Source organism: Rhinolophus sinicus, chromosome 4 (genome assembly GCF_057876585.1).
Source record: "Rhinolophus sinicus isolate RSI-liver-muscle chromosome 4, RSI-T2T, whole genome shotgun sequence".
In the NCBI taxonomy this organism is placed as follows: domain Eukaryota; kingdom Metazoa; phylum Chordata; class Mammalia; order Chiroptera; family Rhinolophidae; genus Rhinolophus; species Rhinolophus sinicus.
This window is the reverse complement of record NC_142504.1, coordinates 42135394-42158276: the sequence shown is the minus strand read 5'-3', so window position 1 is coordinate 42158276 and position 22883 is coordinate 42135394. Positions and strand designations below refer to the sequence as shown.

Here is a 22883-nt window from a genome sequence, read left to right as displayed (position 1 = left end):
TTGTACCAAGCAGAGGCAGCACGATGTGATACAAAACACAATGAATGACTAATTAAAATATCTGAATTCTATTCGTTGGTCCAATTCTTAGCTTGTGTCAGCAAACAAATAAATTGATCTATCCAAAGTTGTTTTGTCTTCTCATGTATCAGCTGGGCAAAGAACTCCAACTTCAAATTTTAAAGACATATGTATATATCTTTAATATTATTATCTGGCATACAAATTATTTTAAGACTGTATTTTATACAATTATAACCAAGGTTATTATTTAACATATAATCATTTAAGTACCCTGAATATTTGTTTCAGCACTATAATTATACAAATAGAATACCATAAAAGAAAGTTGAAACAGCAAATAAAATTTTCCTAAAATTAAAAAAAAAAACACAGGTATACATCTTGGATAAGTATAAATAATAAAATTTAGATAGATTTTAAACAAGAAATTAAGATAAAAGGAAGACCAGTTGATCAGCTAAAGGACTTGTCTAAATTATTTTAATCATAAGGGACTGGTGTCACTTCAGTGGAGAGCCAAAATATTACAGAAGCCCAGCCAATTATAGAGTTGTCTACATTTTAACCTATGCTTCCAAATGTGTTCCTGAACAAAGGAACACATCAACATATTCCCGTTTTTGATCATATTGACTTATTTCCTAGTGCATGAGAAACTCAGTATGAAAAATATTTTATATTGACAGAATCAAGAAATTTCAAAGTCAATATCCAGGTGAGAAGCATGAAGAGAATGTATTAGCAGCTAATTAACCTTTACAGACACAATTTCCTCTCTAGAAAATTAGAAGGCTGTGTTCTTTCCTCCAATCTGTTGTGTATTTTGGTCACTTTCATGGATTATTTGTTAATAAAAACATAGCAGCTTTAGAAACACCTAAGAGAACAAGTAAAATGAAGGCAAATCAAGTAAAATGACCATCTAAATGTTACACACTAAAAGTAAATATTTCAAACTATATATTGACAGAGTACAAGATAAACCTAAAAATGATTAATCAAAGCTGAAAAATATTATTATACATAATGTCCTGTCCAATCACCATCAAGCAAATGATAAAAAAAGAGTTGTAACTGGCCTAGTATTGTTTAGAAATTTCTCAGAGATTGCTCAAAACAATAAGAAAAGAAAGAAATCAGATCTTAATAAATATAGGAAGTTGACAAAAGATTGAGTTAAGAATTTTCATGTAAGAGCTTTAGAAAATATTAATAATTATCATATAGCATTGCCAGATAAAATAGAGGACGCCCAATTAATTTTGAATTTCAGATAATGAAAATTTTTGGTAAAAGTATGTTCAAAACTTATATAAAAGATACAATTTGTTATCTGAAATTCAAATGTAACTGGGAATCCTTTATTTTTATTTGCTAAATCTGGCAACACTAATTTCTAAGATACTATAATATCATTTAAATCTATTTTATATTATTTCAAGCAAGTTTAAAATTATTGTTGCAGGAATTATATTTTTTGAGGATGGAGGATGCTGTATCATTAAACACTAGCTTTGAAATTAAACCTGAAACAATGATCTGGAAGAAGTGAATCAAAATTACAAACTGGTCCAGTCTTGAAGAAAACCACCAGGAAGGCCAAGGCGTATTTGTTTTGCCAAGTTGGAATGAATCTTCAGTCAAATGCATTGTATGCTTCAATGGCATTGCCAATTTTACATATATAATCATCTGACATTGTTCACTTAATTCTCATTTTAAAATACACATCATCAAAATGGTTGCATTGACAAATTAGCAGCAGTTTATTATGTTGGATGGTTTGAGAAAACTCATAAGAGAGAAACATGGCTGCCATATTGACCATCCCACAGATCACTTTCGTTGATTTCCATGACCTGACCATCCAGGTAGTTACACACTTACATTCAAAATGTTTATTACCTGAACCTTCCAAACTCACACACTTGGTCACATGGGACAACATTCTCAGATAGAGGCAATTCCTGACGTTAAAGGTACACAAAAAGTTAAGTGTTTTAAGTGACATCCAAACCACGTTCTTCCTGACGCCACCAGTTATTTGTTGATGATGAGATGATGTGGAGCCTAGGTTCCTCAGAAATTTATGAAAGGGATTCAGGTCTACCCACAATAAAAATTCTGGGCTGTGATAATTTTTAAACTATAGGCAAACTAGTCATGTATAAACAAAACAAACTAAGCTGGAGAAATGTGTGATAAATTACACATAATTTATAAAATAAATATGGATTTGTTTTTTAGATTTTATTTCCTGTGAGGTTAGTCATTAAAGATGTAAACTCCAATTTCTATAAATATAACACAATTGCTCAATTGCAAGTCATTTTGCTATTTTTTTCCCATTTATTTAAATGACCCCATTTAAATGACTCTCAGATTTATAGTTGTATCTAAAACTGACAACTTATGTAAAAGAGTATAATAGATCATTGGATTTCTACATGTATAAATTTATTTGTGACAAACATCAGTTTTCACATTTCAATCCCTTAACATTTTAACCACAGTGTTCACTGATGTTTCTATGACCACCTATTGATATTTAATTGACCAATCATTATTTATAATTGAATTGTGTATAAAGATATCACAAAGATGTATTTCAAAAGCTCTGATAGAGATCTTTCAAAATTCCTCTCTCCATGCACCAACCCCCAATAAGCATCATTGTTCTAAGATATATGATTCCATTCTTAGAGGAAACTAGAAAATGCCTATCGAACAGGTCAGTTAAAAGAAATGTTTCAGAAATAAAATAAAAAAATAAAAAACTTTTCAGGAGGAAAAGTATAACTGTTATAAAACCTGTAATTCTCTAATTAAGCATTAAATTTAGCCATGAGCTTCTTGACAGACTGAGTGACAAGGAAATCATGATCAGTAGCATTATTCTCCTTGTCTAATGAAAAGAATAAATCAGAAGCTTCTTCCTGTAACCAAAGCCTAAATGCATGGTTTTCAAATGTCTTTTCTCAGTGAACACAAAAAGATTCTTCAAATAGTCTCAGTCTCTCTCTCTCTCTCTCTCTCTCTCTCTCTCTCTCTCTCTCTCTCTCTCTCTCTCTCTGTATATGTGTGTGTGCACGTGTGCATGCATATATGAGTTGTGATCAAACAATACGGTGAATGTTTAAATTTTAAAAAAATGACAGTAAAAGACACATTGCCATTAATACCCCCTCAAAATACTCCCCCACACTAAAAACACACTTGTCCCATTGTTCTTGCCACTTTCTGAAGCAGTTCTGGAAGTCATCTTTTGTGACTGTCTTTAGTTGTGCTGTCATGGCTGACTCGATGTCCTGAATCATTTTGACTTTGGGGAAGAGCCAGAAGTCACACGGTGCCAGATCCAGTGAATAAGGTGGATGAGGACACACAGTAATATTTTTATCTGACAGAAATTGCCGTACCAGAAGCAATGTGTGACATGCTGTACCAGAAGCAACGTGTGACACGGAGCATTGTCATGATGGAGGATGATTTACGGCACACTTTAAAACACACCTTCTCTTAACCATAGCTCACATCCGACTGACTACACCAAACAAATTGAAATTTGTCATATACTGTTACTAAGGTTCGACATGCTGCTTCCCGTATTGAAGATCCCCGCCTCTCCATTGGATGACACTGGGCAGCACCATTCACCTTATTTTGTGATCACAATGGAAAGGCTCTATGTCACTCATCACTCCTGGTACAGAAACTTCTGTCAAATAAAAACATTAAGGTGTGTCCACATCCATCTTATTCACTGGATCTGGCACCATGTTACTTCTGGCTCTTCCCCAAAGTCAAAATGATTCAGGACATGGAGGCAGCTATGACAGCACAACTAAAGATGCTCACAAAAGAGGACTTTCAGAACCGCTTCAGAAAGTGGCAAAAATGATGGGCAAAGTGTGTTTGAAGCGACGGGGAGTAATTTGAGGGAGGATTAATGGCAATGTAGCTTTTACATAAAACATATATGCATGCTCACATAAGTACTGGAAAAGAAAACACTGCACTGAACTTAAGGAGGTATAAAATATGATTCAAAAAAATGAATGCTGGTTGATCTTTGTAGAGCCATCTGTTATTAAACAAAATATAAACAAATAATAATAATGTGTCCATTTCTTGGATAATGTGCTATGGAAACATATACTATCTCACGCATTGCTCACTTTAAATATTAAGGAGACGTATATTATTACAATTTACTGGTAATGAATCAGAGGTTCGGGAAGTTATGCTAATTTCCCAAAGTTACATAGTGAGTAGCAAAATGGAATTTGAATCTAAGTCTAACACCAAAGCTCACATAATTTCCTCTAGAGCAAAAGAACATCCTTTTTTTTTTCATTTACTAACATAACACTAGTATGCTATATATGTTTAAATTGTGAATATTCAATAAATATAATGATAAACAAAGGAAACATCCTTAGTATAGGAATAGTATGGAAATACTAAATCCTAAATTAAATCTTAACTTCTGACTAACAGTGTTCCCTCCTCTGAGGTTCTGAAATGGTATTTTTTTATCATTAGCAAAAGGAAATCAAAGTTAGAGTTTCTCCAAATTGGTCTCTGTGCTTTTTCAAATCCCCGACTGAGTATTGCCAGCAAGCCCAAGTATAATACAGATAATATAAAGAGAAAAATGACAATCCAAGGGTGAAAACGTACAGAAGACAAGGTTTCATCAGCATGAAGAAATGGTATAACAAATGCTGTCTTCATTAATGAATATTTCACTAGAGGGCAGCCAAGACAGATGACTAAAAGTTGAGAAGTACAGTCAAATACATTATTAGCAAAACATTATTATTTCCGGATGGAAATATATTCAGCATGGTTTATGTGCTTAGATATTATCAACGTTAATAGCATTAGGTATTTTATGTGCCCCTCAACCAATTCTTAGAACACTCAATTTACTAAAAAAACGGAGGGGGAGTAGAACTACAAGTGAATTTGTGTATCATTAAAAACATGGTGTGAATTTATAAGATTTAAAATATTAATTGTATACCAAAATGTAATCACAAAATGCCTAATGGCATTATTTAAAAAAAAAAAAATAATTTCACACAAAATATGTTGGCACGCTATGCACTCTGCTGTCCACACTTTTGCTTTAATTCAATAAACATTTCTTTTAAATTTAGGGAAAATCAGTGCAAATAATGCCAATTTAATTACTTGTTTTGTTGACTTCTATTTACTTTTGGTATCAGGTATCCCAGCAGGAAACCCTTTGTAACCAAACTGCACAGCACAAAGAAAGCTGCAGGGGAGCTTAACTGCAGTTAAAGTTAAACTCCTGCCATACATCAGTTTTTTCCAGGGCAGAAGCAGGGAAATCAATCTATAAGCAACTTAGAAATCAGTTCTCGGGTTTTTCTGTATAATCAACTTCCTCTTTATAATCCCAAGTAACATATTCCTACCCTACTTTTCTTTAAAAAAATAAAATTATGTTATCTTCTCTATACCTCTTAAAAATTTATATAAATAATTGTGAAAAAGAACTGATTTTAGTATGATAGTAAACTCATTTTTTTCTCCGAAAAAAGGAGAGATTCATCTGCACAACCTCAAGTAATAGCTAACAGCCGTACTATTAACCGTTATTAATCATTTACAATGTTTTCTTACTTTTTTCTGTCCTTTTTTAAAAAAAGATGCAGAGGGGAGTCAAGATGGAAAGCTGAATAGACATCTCCTTTTCATGAAAATGTGCTTAGACTTTTCCTCAAAGGCTTCTACTTGTAAACCTATTATAATCTATGGGTGAAAGTTGCTTATATTTTATAGTTTCCACATTACCAAATTGCCTAGCATTAACATGATTAAATAGCCTTCCTATCAAACTACACAATAGATCCTTGATGCCCTTTGAAAACAAAATATTTTGATAAATTTAATTTGCTCAACAGTAACCTTGAATTTTACATCTCCTGAGAACTTCAAAGCTGTTGAAAGATACGGCGCCTCAACACAGTCGGGCCGAGCTATGAATTATAGTACAATTGCCCATCTTCATTCTAAATTCACACAGCTTTCAACATGGCCAAGCAGTGCTTTTGTAGATAGACCTTGGCTTTTCTTGTCATTCCGTGTTTTTCTGTGAATCACATAGCATGACTCAAAACAATTTATAATCATCAGTGAAATACCCTTGACATTTGAGAATACTGAGAAAGGAAGCAACAGCAAGTAGGCCATACAAAGCTCCATGCAAGAGATTCCCATGTTCTAAAGTTCTCAGCATTCTCTCGGTGCTTATTCTGTTGTGCATTCAGATAAGAAAATAAAGAGTTTGATGAAAATGGCATACCATGTGATTATTCATTTGTGTAACAAAATGATTCATGTTTTCCAGGATTCCCCCTTGCAACCATAAACTGGTAACTATGAATCAGAATTTAGAATTAAAAGACTGTGAGATACAAGAAAGTTTTGAGATTACAATCAAGATTATAAAATTAATAAGATAACTTAGTGAATCAAAATTTCATGGAAAACCTTATAAAAACTAAAGAAACTTCTGGGAAGCCTCAGGATTAACATCCATCATATTAAAATAACGGAAACATTGATATTCTCTGTGAGGTAGTTTCATGTCCCTTGTAGCCAAAGAAATAGGCTGAAGTCATCGTGCATATATGATTTGGTCACTTTCACTTAGCACAAGGATGATGAAAAAATAATTTAGCATGCACTCATCTAATACATATTTCAGATTTATTACAAATTGGATTTTGTAGTCTTTTCTTTCCTGAGTACAATTACTGCTCTTTACTTAAAAAAAAACCTCAGAACATTAAAAATAATGCTTCAGATTTTTAAAAAAAAATGTGGAAATGTAAAATTTACTAGATGTTACCAATCGTGAGCTATAAGGTAACGTGATTCCAACATTCATACAAACACTAGGGGTGAAGACATGTTTCAGGTCATTTTAAGAGCTTAGAATACCTGTTCTGAAAATAGATGACAGATAGATAGATGACAGACAGACAGACAGACAGATAGATAGATAAACAGACAGATAGGTAGATGATAAATGGGTTTTCTTTGCTCAAAAAGCAAGAATAGAATTAATCAATATGCATGCTTTGATTCTGTATTGCTCTGTTATTTAACATTTCAGTTAAATAACAAATCTTTAAAAATATATGTTTCAAAAGGGAAATAGAACATTTGCAAGCATAATCGATCTCAATGAAATGTATTGATTATGTATATGTGAAAGGTGTTTGATGATGGCAGGCTCCTGCACACCTTGCAGATTCCACCTGAAAGCAACCAAAAGGAATATAAGCCAAGTGTCTCAAGAAACTAAATTTGATTGCTAATAAAATTTCAGTTATATTTGTTTAGCCTGAGAATGTCATCAATTTCTCAGTAACATGACTTTATTCATATTTCCTTTATTGAAGCTAAATTCTACTTGTCAAAGACCTGTATAAAGGCTTGTATGCATAATTTTACTTAAGTATCAATATAAATTTGTGCTATTGGTACTGATATTATTCCTATTTTATTGATGAAGAAACTGTGGTTTAGAGATTAAATAATTGGCTAAAAGTTAACACAATGGAAAATAAGCAACACTCTGGCACACTTTTGCAATTGTTATTTTAAACCTGAACTTATATAAAACTTCACATTTTGTATCAATTTTGGCTAAAAGTAATATTTTGCTATGTTTTTAATCTAGTTATTATTTTTATATCAGATTTTATTGTTGTCGCTGTTACACAGGCACATTTTGCATGGGTAGTTCAGGAAAAGCAGCACATCACTTTCTAAATTGTGGTTTGTGTTACCTGCGCTACTGTGCTCTGATATTTGGCTGACTTATTGACTTAAGAGCTTTACAGCTTCTTTATTTTAGTTGGTTCTCTAATTATTTGTATCAGAAATATACAAAGCTATGTTTTCCACTATCTTACAAAACTGTCTATTGATTAAAAAAACAACACTCATCATTCTCTTTAATTGACCGTCTAAAATCTTATTTAACTTTGTATATGTTGGGCCACTACAATATTGTAAAATAAATTTGTGGATACCACAGGACAAAAGAGGGGACTCTGATTCATAAGTTGATTAATAATTTCGAGCCTGCAGGATGTGGATGGCTTGGACAAAGATGGTGGTAATGGACATAAAGAGAAACGAATGGTGGCATGATATATTTAAAGTTGGAACTTTCATGTTTACAGCTGTATTATATGAGTGGTTACAGCCGAGGGAGAAATTAACGATTACTCCTCAATGTCAGCTAGATTAACTGGGGGAAGTTGATACAATTTGAGATGGGAAAATTACAGATGATCAAGATAGTGGGGGAGAAAAGTAATGGAAACAATAGTTCATCATGGCATTTTAGTCACATGCCAGGTGAGACAGTTAAATGGAAACAACAAGTGGGTAGTTGGATAAATGAGCTTCGAGCTTCAAAGAGAGATTTGGGTGGAATTGCATTTAAATTCAATGACATGGATGAGGTGTCCTGGGAGAAAGTACGGGCATTAGAGGGCTAAGACCATGCCCTAAATTTAGACAACATTAGCACTAAAAAGGAGATTGAGAGGGAATGGATTGTGAGAAAACAGAAAAACCAGAAAAATGGGATTTTCAGAAAACTAATAGAAGAAAATGTTTGAAGAAAAGGGAGTTAGTAGTGCATTAAAGTGATGTTAAAAAAAAAAAAAAAAGTAAAAAGATAAACAGAAAATGCCCAGTATATTTCATGATGTGGAGGCAAATGTGAAAGACAAGGAACAGTTTCACCAGAGATGAAATGTGAAGTAAGGCTGAGGTGGGCTGCCCAGTGAGCGAAGGTGAAGATGGAGAGATGGTGTAGGTCACAACACTTTTGAGTTTTGCAGAAGACAACAAAGAAATGTGGCAAAGCTGAAGGGGCAATCGATTTTTTTTTTTTTAATAGAATATACTGGAGCCAGTTTGATGAAAAAGTAAAAGGGAAAAAAGGTTGACTAAGAGAGAGAGGATAACATGAGGAATAAATTCATTTGATAGGCTGGTTTGGAAGGTTAGAAGACGAAAAAAACGCATGAGCTTTAAAGTAAGCAATTGTGCATAGATGGGGAGAGTCGGTCATTCCCCTAAATCCCCACAGCATTTTTCTGACATATAATCAAACCCAGTACTAAAGGCCAGTTACATACTTTTTAAAACTCGCTGATGAATATTCTCTAGGTTTTCTTGTCATTTTTTTAAAACTCTAAGTTTAAATCAGAGACATCTCAAAAAATTTCTTCTTTAGCAGTCTTTTTTACTTTTGTTTGACTACGCTTTCGGTTCCATTATTGAGAGGTTACACCTCTCAACATTATCCAGACTCTGTTTCAGCAATTCTCCGGGACATATTAACACAGCATCCCTGCATTAAAACTGGTCTAGTAAGTCCTCAGTCCCCGTCCGTCCGTGCTCAGCTCTCTGGACAGCTTCCAATGTCAAAATGTCTTCTCCTAGAAACTGGACCCTATAACCTACATTAATCACCTGCTTCTTATACTTCGCTCCTTTATTTTAAAGCTCCAAGTTTCTCCACAGTGTCAGTCCTTTAAAAAGAAAGTTCTCTAGGCCACGCTTGTCTTCAAATCCTAGAACAGTCTCTGTTTCCCATAGCAATATTAGCAAAGCCATTAACATATCTGTAACTCTATTAAATTAAAATTAATCCATCATCTGATGTTATTCTCAAGATAAAAATTATTTCTTGGAATAGAGTTATTGCCCAGGGTTCAGTGCTCAAGGAGCCACAGTAAACGGAAATATGCACTAGTCTCTGAACTCCCCTAAAGATCCCTTCAGACACAATTGGTTTTTAGAAAGGTGTCCCAGGGCTCTATGAGTACTGAGTAAACCAGAACTTCATAAAAATATGAAGACGAACATTAATAACAATAAAAGACTTAACTTTGTTACTCTCATGTTGAGTACTTGACACTTTCAAGTGTAGTCATTCTATGTGAATGCAGTCTTCATACATAAATGGGACTTAAGTCATTTCAAGAAAGGTTTATCTAGTGCCTACTACGGGCAATGCATATTTTCCTTCTTAAGGTATAACTACCTGCATTTAATCATAAAAGCAATATGCCAACTTCTTGGAAGAAATAAACTTAGAATACGATAGAGCCGCCTCTATTAAAATTATCATTTTTGAAGACCTTCTGAAGTGCTAGGCATAGTCACATAAACTATCTCATTTGATTTCCAATAGCTTTTTAGAGATTTGAATGTATGCAGCGATAGGGTTCTCCAGGCTTAACCTGAACTATGACAATATAGGTCAGTAATTGGAAATTATCAGGAAGCTATACAAGATTCACGGGACACTGAGGATATGAGGAGAAGGTGAAATAAGACTCCTCCCAAACTCTCAAAGAACAGTGTTTCCACCCTCATTGAGACAAGTATTTAATAAATAATGAATGGGCTGTTTTATTCAGGAACTTGTTGACACAGGAAATATGAGAACTATTTTCAAAGCCCTAAGTGGCTAAAAATCTGTCGGGCTGGTATTTTTGTTATTGGGCTGTATGGGTTTTTAAATATATTTTAGAGAGTTACTCCTTATCAGATATGTGGCTAGCAATTATTTTCTCCCATTCTGCTTGCCTTTCACTCTGCTGATTGTTCGCTTTGCTGTGCACAAGCGTTTTAGTTTTGTGTAGTCTCACTTGTTTACTTCTGCTTTTGTTGCCTGTGCTTGTGGTGTCATATCCATGAAATCATTGTCAAGAATGATGTTATAAAGCTCCTCTGTTTTAGGTTAGGGGTTTTCTAGTTTCAGGTCAGATGTTTAAGTCTTTGACCCATTAGACAACAAGTATTGGCGAAGACATGAAATAGCAGGACCATTTCACACTGTTGGGAGGAATATAAAATTGTGCAGGACTAGACAAAACAATATGGACTTTCCTTAAAATAAACAAACAAATAAATAAATAAATAACTTCCACATGATCCAGCATTCCCATTTCTGGGTATATATCCAGAGAGATTAAAATCAGGATCTTGAAGAGATATTAGCACTCTCATGTTTATTGTAGCCTTATTCATGATAATTAAGATGTGAAACAACCTAAACGTCTATCACCACATGAATGTATAAAGAAAATGTGGTGTATGTGTACATTAGAGTAGAGGTCTGCCTAAAAAAATTAGAAAATTCTATAGTTAATACCTCCCTGGCAGTTATTACCACACTTCTGGGGAGTTGAAACAGTAAATAAAGAAAAGGCAATGTCAACCTAAGAATGTCCAAACCTGTAGAGAATTTTTATGAGTTTATTTGAGCCAAACTGATGATATATGCCAGAGCAAGATCTCGAGTGCTCCTGAAAATGACAGTCTTGCAGCTTCATTTTTGCATTTGAAATTAAGGAGGGAACTGAACTGAATGAAGAGTATATGGAGGTGGGAAAAAGCAAGCTGGGGACTGGAATGCAGGACAGTTAACAAGATGATGTTCTCTCTTGAGTGTAGTTACCTTATTTTAAAGGTGTGTTAACCTAGATGCACAGAAACAATGGACAGGGCTTTGCTTAAGGCAAAGATAAACATTTTACTAAAACGTATATGCCTGGGGCATAACTACCCACTGTGACCTGCCCAGTTAGGAATTTATGATCAGATCACCCTGTAAGGACCCCTTTTTTCATCCACAGAAAATAGAGCCAGTTCATGAAGGGCATAGTATACCATTTTTGCTAAATATAGAGTCACTGAAGATTTTAAATAAGGAAATGAAATGCAAAGAAGTTATGGAGCAAATCTTTGTAGACCATACATATATGTAAATTACAGTGATTTGTAACGCTTATACATTTCCTTCATGGTTGAGAAAGTAATATAGTAAACCTCCACCTTAATGAAAATAAGTGGGGTCCAAAATGTTCAATAAAATGCAACTCATGTTATAGAAAGGTTAATAAAATCCCTAAGTTCAAAAACTCTCTGTGACATGTAACGTGGCACCAGCTGGTGGCAGTAATCAACTTTAACTTAAACATCAGTGAGGATGATTCTGGGTGCTCTGCATGGCTAGTATTTCTAGAACACTGGCAGTCATTCAAGGAATACCCCAATAATTTAGCGCCATTTTCATTAGCTCGATCCCAGGTTACTGAAGCAGCAGATTGGTCTTGAAAAATATAGAGATCCACCAACCACCTCCCTATTTCCTAAGTCACAGATGCCTGTCCTTTCCAATTTCTTCCTCCTTCCTGAAAGGGGGACCAAAATAAAGACAGCCCCATTCAGATCTAAATGTGTATTACCCCAGGAAAATCATCATGATGTCTTATTTTAGGGGGTCCTTCTGTACTACCACGTGATTTTGGCTTTAAATAGAAATAACAGAATGTGAGGTTTGAAAGAGCGTTAGAAAATATTAAAAATTATTAAAAATGACACCAATGTTATTGGGTACATAATTAATGGACAAACATTTTGCTTCTTCTGTCTTTCACTATAAGAAACAAAAGACAGGGGTTATCCTCCAGGATAACTAACAATTTAAGACAATGGTTATTATTTTCTACTCTGGTATCACAATGCTCTTGCCAGGAGCATTTGCAAGTATGTATAAACAAAAAGAGAAAGACACTATAAATGTGCCGAGTCTTTTCTATTAAATCGGCTTCCCACAATTTTGGGGTAAATCAATTTTGCATTGTGGCTCCTTTCCATCTATCTTGATGATAGGAAAGACTGACAAGACTTTTAAAAGAAAGCAGTAGTAAAAATCGATTGTTCCCCTACATAGAAGTGTTGCAAAAAAAAAAAATTAAAATATGGAAGGTCTTAATTCCAAAAGGGTAATTCAACAAAAGGTAGAAATTAAGAAAGACTATATCTAGTCACAGCTTAAAATCACTTTGATGATCTATTAAATTCATTCATTAAAACAGAATGCTACTCCCTGATTTTTTTTTTTTTTTTTTTTTTTTTTTACTTCCCCCACTTTTTAATCCCTAAAAAGTCACCTCCTTCATACCCAGGACCTACACCAAATTATAATTTAGAATAGCATTTATCTTTATACATTGTAACTAGAATAAATGCAGTATGTTTTCATAGTCCATATATTTACAATTGTTTGTGCTGCAATCAACAGAAGCAATTCCATGAAATGAATGGGATAGATGAAATAATTAAATACATAATGCCAGTGCCTATTAATATAACTCATATAAATACAAAATTCTACTACCTTTTTTTCCTTCTTTTAAATCTAGTTTTATTAAATATTGCTTCTTTGGAAGTAAATAAGTAAATATTACTACTTTTAAAACAACATTTCATAATGTGATTTAAGCAAAGTGATTTATATATATATATGAACTAAATTAAATTATCCTGATTGACATTCAACAACATTCAACTTCACTAGAAAAAATGCTCACCTTCTAATTTAGTTTCCCTGTGAAGCCGAAGCTAAAAAAGGTTTTATTTACTAGACAAATTTCTAGACGTTTGTACTCAGCCTGCTCGGTAACAAGCTGATGCTAATAACCCATACATAAAGATCCTCCTTATTAAAATACAAATTAGACACCCTTCATGCTTATACATGTGTAACTACAATTAATACTGCAGGCTTAGTTGGAAACAAAATTGCTTTAGTTAACTAACCATTGCAAAGCAATCAAATGAGATTTCAAATACAACTGGAAAAGATCAGTAAGGTAAAAATAATAGCAATTATTTCATGCAGAACAATTAGTTTTCCATGCTCTTTTTCTATTCTGCAGCCTGCCCTTAACAAAATAATTTGTCCATCATAAATGACAAGAAATGTCACCTTTAACATCGGTAAGTTGCATGGAGACATGAAAGGCAGCTGGTAGACATAGCTTATTTACAAATATTGGTTTGAACTTGTAAATGCATGACTGCATAAATCGTAATCCATTTAGAGTGTATGCCCTTTGTGCCCTCAGTGGTACATTCAACTGGGAATTGAGCAGAGCCGAGGGGGTGTGAATGACATGATCCCTTTCTTGTTGCCAGCATTTTAGTACTCTGCCTTTTGTTTCTTGTTCACGAGATTTTTCTACATTACACAGTAGGGAATGTTAATCAACATTTTGCCTAAGTAATGTTTAAAAACTTGCTTACTTATACTTGAGGGAAGAAACAGAATATTATATTTCTTTTGAAATGTTAATGCACCTTTTAGGAAATGATTTCTGCCTTCTAAATCATCTTAGTGTTAAATTATTAAAGGGTGGCATTAAAGAAATATTGCACTGATACAAACAGTTAAATACCTTAAAATATAAAAGACTTATAAAGTTTAAAAGGAGGACCTTTTTGAATATGGTGGCATTTAACTTCAAATGAAACACTTTTAAATGTTTGGCAAGACATTGATAAAATGTGCAATTGTTTTGTGTGCTCTCACAAAATTAGAGGTGATTTAACATTCCAGTTTATCAAAAAGAAAAGGAAAAGGGGGAGGAAAGTGTGTCATATTTTTGCACTATTTACTTATTTGCGTCTGAAGGTTAAGCAATCTTCTTTCAGGTTCTATTCTTCAAATATAAAACCACCACTATCTGAATGTTCTATCACCTATGAGATTTCAAAGGGAAGGGCGACTGTAAACACTTCATGTATGACTAACAAGGGAAGCTATGGAAAATATCAATTCTCACTGTGTGAACTGTGGCAGAGATGTGTTCCCTGAATATCGTTCACAGTTCTTCAAGGAGGACTCAGGTAATGAGTTGACAGGGCTCTAAAGTGGCCTAATTCTTTTTCCTTTTGCCAGTCTTTTAATGTCAATCAAGATGTTCATAGGTCCTCAATAAATTGTGAGATAATCCAGGGGGAAATTAAGCACCAAATTTGTTCAAGAATTCTCCCACACCATGACTACTATTTGCTAAGAACTCTTAACATTTACTGGGGGAAAAAAAACGTATTTTCTATCTTACTATATAAGACTTAGCAATGGCTTTTGTGTCGTTGTGGGACTAATCTAAATTGTCTTCTTGCATAAATTTTCCTAGCAGTGCTTCTGTTTGGATATAGGCACTGAGAAAGTAGAAATAGGGGTTTACTCTTCAAGGTAATTCCCCTTTCCCCCACATTTAGACATTTCACAAATAAGAATACAGCTTAAAATTGTTGGTGCATAATGATTTAACTGGCTTCTTCTTTTCTTTCTTAGCAATACATAAATGATAGAATGCCTTACAAAGGATGATAGCTTGGATTCAATAAAATATGGTTATAGCTAACACACATTGGGAGTTTTTGTGTCATCTACAATGGTCACCCACTACATCTGTAAGAAGAAATAAACCATTGCCAAAATGTTAATTTAGTGTTATGAGCTTGATATCAATGAGTTTACAATATATCTGGAAAAACAAACTTTATATATATATATATATATATATATATATATATATATATATATATATATGGCAGTAACATAATAGTTAAATAAAAACACCACCAATGATATAAAAGGCATTACTTTGTCACTACTTGCCAAGTTATTTTTTCCACATTATTGCTGCTTAGAAAACTAAAAAAGATATACAACTAATAAGTGAGCATGTGAAATATTACCAAATTCCTTTAATACAAATAAAAACTTTTCTTTTTGAAAGCAATGGAATTTATATATAACAGAAGCTGATTTGGATAAACTTGATGATTTTTGGAGTCTTAATATAACACGTGATTTAAACAAAAACAGCACCAATTGTACTATACCAATACTAGACAGAATACGCGGTCTAGATTCACATCTATTATGCCTTTACACTACTTTTACTATGCCTCGTAAGTTGGTGAGGGAGAGTAATTTCTATTTAATATTAGTTAATGGAAAGGATACTTATTTGGATAAATTAGTTTGGCTGCTTTTTATCTATTCAAGAAACAAAAGAAGTTTCAAGTTTCCTTTTATCTAAAAGCAACAAGCTACATTGTAAAATCTTCATTGCATGACCTTAAAATGTGTCCCCAATACTAAAAAAGGTTGTGTTTTTAACATAATCACTGATTTTTTTTTTTCATATATTATGGATGACAAATCTTTTTAGCACACTTATGACAAACAATTGTGGACACAGCCAGTACCTACATGATACCAATATGATCAATTTAGTGAAAGAATCAAACTGACAATCAAGTAGAGTCTCAACTTAGTAGACTAAGAGTTTTTGTGTTTTTTTGTTGTTGTTTTTTTAATATAAATGTGTAGTAAAGATAGTAAAAAGAAGTTAACAGCAATGTCAACCATGGAAGACTAACCATTACCACATAAGTCCAAAAATTTTAGTGTATTTTCCTTTCATATACAATATAATCATACAAACACAAAATAAAAGTGCTAATTACTGAAACTCAGTTTAGTGTTCTATTGAAGCACAAATTTCTTAACCTTCAAATTTGAGACTTTTGTTTTGCAAAACATTCAAAGACAATTGAATAGTGCAATCAAGCTATCACTCATCCTCTGTTCCTATTTCAACATCCCAGAATGAATTGTCTGGAAATTTTCTATGATCAGAAACTAAAGAGATTTTCAATATAAATAAAATTACTCAAATATATAACAAATATTTTAACTGACTATTAAAGATGGATTTTTTTTTTTCACTGTGTCCCTTGGCTGTAAGAAAATAGATGATAGATAGATCTCATCATAAGAATAATGTCTGCTGTTTGTATTAGTACAATGATTCTTGGAGCACAAAACAAGTTCATCAAAGATATACATGGAAAAGTTAACATTGGTTGGCATTTCTAAAAGTCAGCCCAAGTAGATAAAAGATTACTTCTAGCTAGAGTAGAATAAATTAAATTTTACAGGATTTAATATACTGATTTTCCCTTTAATCACATTGCTCGCCATCAAGGCGATTATAGTATGCGTATCACTTATCACAAACTCAAAGTTTTTAAATACAACTTGTTTTCCATAATCTCTACAAAGTTTATTCAGATACTGCAATTTAATGTTATTTGTACCAGGATTAATTTTATAAATACTTTTGAGTATGAAGAACATTTTAAGGAACTTTTTTTTTTTTTTAATATAGAACGTACACAGAAACATTTTGAATAATTTGGCCCTGATTACCCAAAAGACATATTTTTTAAGTGAAAAAGTATAGCCGCTTTTTGGTTTGTAATACCATTAGATTCCATCACTAAAATCTTTTAATGTAATCATAATTATCCAAACACAAAACATGAATCTATTAAATCAAGTGGTAAAAAACAGTCCTTACTGCAAAATCCTCCCTCCACTGGTGGGCTGCTTGAACTTTCTCCGCTTCCAAAGCCAGGCGCTGAAAAGGAAACAATAAATTTTAGAATTCCAATGACCACAAGAACACGTTATTGTTATATAGAATCCTTGGGTTTTCAAATCAACTACGAGGACATTAAAAACAGAAGAGACTCCTTATTTATGACTCATAAATTCTAAATCATTTAGTGATCTAACCTACTAAAGTTGATATATAGTATATGTATTTACTCTTAGTAATATAACTGACATGCTATTCTTGAATATCATTAGGTTCACTAACTCTGCTATCATTGGCAGTAGTGTCCTCATCAACTGCTTTCTAGCAAACACCAACACTTCAGTTTTTAGGGAAAGCTTTCATCAGTAGAGTGTGCTCAACTCGGTAGATTGTTTTTAGTAAATAACTCTATAGTACATGTTTCTATATAAGTGGAAAGGAAATGATATTGAAAGGCCAATAAACATGTGCGAAGCACTGTAGTAGGCACCTTGTTAATAGCATAGTTTTGGGTTTTTTTTGCCAAAATCCATGGAAATGCAGTAATTGCCTCCTTGCTGAAGTACAGTATTAATAGTTCTTTCAGAGATAATCTGTGAATAATAGAAAGCTGTCACAATCTGCACATCTGAAAATGGCTTTATTTTACCTTCACTCTTGTACATGAAAGTAGTTAGAAAACTCTAGGCTGACTTATTTTCCTTTAGCACTTTTAAAATGGTATTCCCTTAGTTTCTGCTGGAGATAAACTATCTGTGGTCAGTCTGCTAATCATTTTTTGTAAATAAATTCTTTTTTTTTCCTCTTTAATAGTTTTAAGATTTTTCTCTCTGTATTTCCCAGTGTCACTATTATGTTCTCTGTGTAATAAGCTTGTACAAGAGACAAGAACATTTAGTGATTAAGAACATAGATATGAAAGCAGACAGACTGGGTTTAAACACCAACCCTGCTGCATCCACATGTGCAAACATGGGAAAGTTAAGTTTCTTCTCCAGTTTTCTCATGTGAATAATGTGAGAATCGGCCTTATGGATAGTTCAAAAGATTAAATGATGTATTACACATAAAGTGCTTAGAACAGTGCTTGGCAGACAGTAAGCAATATATGTAACAACTATCTAAATCTGAAGAGTAATTATGATTCTCTTTGCACTCTTGTGTCACTTGAGAAACTAGCTCAGTGTTTTCTTCTGTGGTCCACTCCCAACCCTGCTAGAACACAGTGGCAGAAAAAGGGTAAGTGTAACATCAAATATAATAAACGTGAATGTATTAAACTCATTTATTGAGATAAATGATCAGGTTAAGTTTTTAAAAAGTATAAATCTCATAGTGGTGAAATGGTTCATGTGTTTAATCTTTCACTGCTTCAGTGTATGATCTTCCTATGTAAGTCCAGAGAACACTGGATAATGGAAATACTTCTTTAGGGCAGTTTTTATGTTAGTATATTGGCTTCTATCTCCTGCTATTTAATATTATAATCTGTTCATTTTTAGAAACCATTATGTAGGTATTATCCATGACTACAATATACTGCTTAATGAGGGATTTTAATTTAAGAATCCCTAAGCTGAATTAAAAAGAAAATTGTCAAGCATGCTTAAATGACAAAGATTTCGGCTGTCAGTTATGAGCCAGAAACAGTATAATAGGAGCCAGTAAATGTTAGAAATTGCAGCAGGGAGAATAACCAAAAAAAAAAAAAAAAAAAAAGTTATTTAGCCCTACAAAAACAAGAAACTAAACAGAGCAAAGACAAAAGAAAAGTGCATACATTTCAGTGATATTACATCACCCTGCTTCTGGAAACTCAAATTCAATGTGAAAATGTAGGAAACAGTGGCTAACATAGCATATAAATGGAAGCAATTTCTTTATGAGAAAACTTGAGCATGGGAAGATAAAGAAAGACAGAACGAGAAAATAAACAGGAAGGCATATTCTCGACAAAACTAGACGTGTAAGTCTTCCCTCATTTTTATCAGATGATATAAGAACAACTAAACAGTTCATATGTATGTGGCAAATAATAAACTTAAGCATTTTGTGAATTTAAGCAAAATATTGGATAAAATATGAATAAGTTAAAAATTTGTTCAGATTAAGAAATATTAGAACTCTAAAATGTCTATTTGTCTTGGAGAGGGATAGAAGGAGGAAGCCAGCCCGGAAGTACAGTGTTCAAGGTACCAGCTCTAACTCTGCCGGCTCTAGAGCCCATGAGAAAGCACAACCTAGCCCATAGGACATTGACATAATCCATGATTAATACACTGTAATGACAGTAATCATCAGTTTATTTCTAGAAACAAATCAGAGGGACGAAAAATGGCAACTAACTATAAGACAACTGTAGTGGGAAGAGAGTCCAAATCGGAGACAAATATAAATAAATAAATAAATAAAATATATATATATGTGTGTGTATATATATATATACATGCTTCATAAAATTAGTGTTTAAATATATATAAATATATATAAATATATATATATTTTAAAAAATATATTCACAGAAAAAATATATATTTTAAAGTAATTTTATGAAGCACATATATATGTGTGTACACACACACACACACACACACACATATTTTAAACACGAGTTTTATGAAGCAAATGCCACTTGTTACAAGATTCAGAAATTGTTTTAGAAACAGAAAGGTAGAGTTATATATAAGGAAAAAAAGTGCATTTTCAAAGGTTGATTTGAAGCTCAAAAGTTGCAAAATTTGATATCCCGGAAATCTAGAAATACATAGTCATGAAATGCACCACTGTTATCTTCTTTGTTCATGAAGAAATTAGTGAATTTTTTTTTTTTATCTAGCAAATTTCATGATAAAGCATAATACTGAACTTTATATACTTAAATAGCCTATCTTGAGGACTAAAACAAATAGCTGCTGAGGGTTCTCTTTCTTGTGGCAAAGACCAGCTAGTAATGACTACAGCAAACTATCATGTCTTCTGGACACTTCAAATCTCTAATTAATTTCTATTCTGGTCAAGTGACAGGATTTTTTTGTTTGTTTGGTTTTAAGTCAATGATTTACCGTTAAATTACACAGACAAATATGTTAAGATTGATAAAATTCCTACCTAATAAAATGTAAATATTTGGTCGGTAGAGCATTTCTATTTCCATAGTTGGCTATATAAGTATATCCTGTAACAATAACTTATTTCAGAAAAAAAGAAATGTATTTTTCTCATTTAATCTATAGTAATAGTATCAATCATTAGAAGCAGACCAAGCACCAGATAGAAACAAAGAACCCACCTCAGCATAAATACCTATGAAAGAAACCTAAAATTTAATTCTGCTCATATTAAGATAACATTACTAGTCATTCACAGAATCTGTAGAAACAAAGTACTATCAAAACCAAAATGCTGGTAGAAAACTATTTGAGATTAATGAGAAATTTCCCAGCAAGTTCTTAGAAATTGATAAAGACTTAAGAACAAAATAAACACAAAAAATTTATGACAGTTTGTGAATTGACCTCACATAGGTCTTGCCCTCAAATCCTGAGAGAGTATTGCTAATCAGAGAAAAAGCTTTTGTTATGCAGGAAGAAAAAATAGAGAATGGGAGAGGTTTTATCAGATCAGAGAAAGATCAGCTCCCTTGAAGGCCTATTCATTCTCAACCTTCACTTTTTGTCACATTTTTATCTCTTCCACTAGCATTGAATTCTGTCAGGTGATATGAAAGTCTAATCAAAGCAGTATAATTATACAGTATATAAGAAAATAATTCTATCACTCTCCTGAACAATACCTAAATATATTTTCTTTTGGAAATAGACAATTTTCAAAACCTATAAATAATTTGCTTCCTAAACTGTAAGTTAATTGCTGATGGAAGATAAAATAAGTTTCCTGAAATATTTACTTGTAAAGAATTTTCCTTTGATAGCTTTGAAAGGAAACCTTTCAGGATCATATGACAGTTCTGTTAGGCTCCAATAATGCTGATTACTCACATTAAGCAAGAATTGACTTAGAAACATCATTTAAAGAAACATCTCTAATTCAAAACAATTTCTTTGGCTAGTGTATGTCAAAATTTTTCTTTTTAATAAGGAGGTAACAGAGCTCCACAATAGACTGATCCAAGTAAAATACGTATGTTATGTGATTAATGTTCAAATAATCAACACCCACTAAGGATTAGCAAATCATTATATTATACCTATGTTGACAATTTTTTTATCACTGCAATGCATTTTGCCTATCTTCATCCAATGTTCTTAACATAGCAAAAAAGATCAGGACAATCAATTGAATGGTCTCACAAACCTATGGAAAACAGATTAGGTGAATTAACTGACTTCTATGTTTTGAAGAAAAGTGTACAGGTACAATCAATTATTTTGGAGCTACAGTATAATGAGCATGCACTTCACAATAGACAGATCTGGTTTCTAATTCTGGCGCTGCTAATATTCACTAACTATGAAATTTTAGGCAATGGACTTACCAGTTTTCAGCATCTAAGAATAATATCTACCTTATATGTTTTCTATTTGGTATATGCTAAATATCTCACACATTATAAACTCAATAAAGTTTTGCTTCCATTTGAATAATACAACTTCATAGAACAGACTATGTTAGAACAATAATAACTGATACCCACTTCAAGAGATAGGAGTGAAATAAATGAAAACATCTTCAAGGTCCCTAAACTTTCACTGTATTTTATGTTACAGAAAAGCCCTCGTCTGTAGAACCACATGGTGGTCCCAAAAGCACATGCAATTCAGGGAATATAACAGTTTAATATAGTTGTCAGTAAAATGAGGTAATTTTATTTTATTTTTACCATAAATGGAATAAGAATGGAGAGATCATTATAAAAGATGAAAAATACTGAAAAACATAGAAACAAATAGTTTAGAACCCATCAGCCAGAATTCATCTTTATCTTTTTTCATATTTTCTCACTAATTGTTTGTATAAAATATCACTAATAACCTTGAAGTCCACTTTCTTTATCGCCTTCCACCAACTCCCCTACCCATAGCAGTCACTATAATGAATTAGTCTGTATTCTTTGACAATGTTTGGCATATATATTTTTAATTATGCAAATGTCATCTGTTGTTGATATTATTGATTCTTCTTTCTAATAGGTTGCATGCAGATTGAATACCAAAGAGAAACTCCACCAGTTTTATGGAGGGGAGAGATTTGTCTAAGAGAAACCCATCACCCTTGCAAGTAATGGTTTAGATTAAACAAGAGAATTAATGTCAATGATTTCTGAGAAACAGTTTTCTCAGAGTTTTGGAAAGTAGACATAATGCCTGGAAGAGGGAAACAATGATGAAGCCATCTCTAAAACCCTTTTTTAGCACCAAAATTCTATGCATTAATTGCATCTTTATCAGAACATAGCAGCAGATCCTTATTTATAAACACAGTCCTACCTATTCCTTCTCTCCATCAAGAAATCATCATTCTTTCTGCCCAGTTTGAAAGATGCTAAATCAACACTTAAGCATTACAACTTATCCA

The 22883-nt window shown here is 32.8% G+C and overlaps 1 protein-coding gene across 7 annotated transcripts in view; it reads right to left on the bottom strand.

The window, feature by feature from the left end:
• CACNA2D1 (calcium voltage-gated channel auxiliary subunit alpha2delta 1) overlaps positions 1–22883 on the bottom strand; it is a 462827-nt gene that overhangs the window by 196123 nt on the left and 243821 nt on the right. For all 7 annotated transcript variants that reach the window (XM_019746896.3, XM_019746894.3, XM_019746897.3 and 4 more), the window contains exon 4: positions 17328–17387. In XM_019746896.3, coding sequence (XP_019602455.1) covers positions 17328–17387 — 60 coding nt within the window. The remainder of the gene's footprint in view (positions 1–17327; positions 17388–22883) is intronic.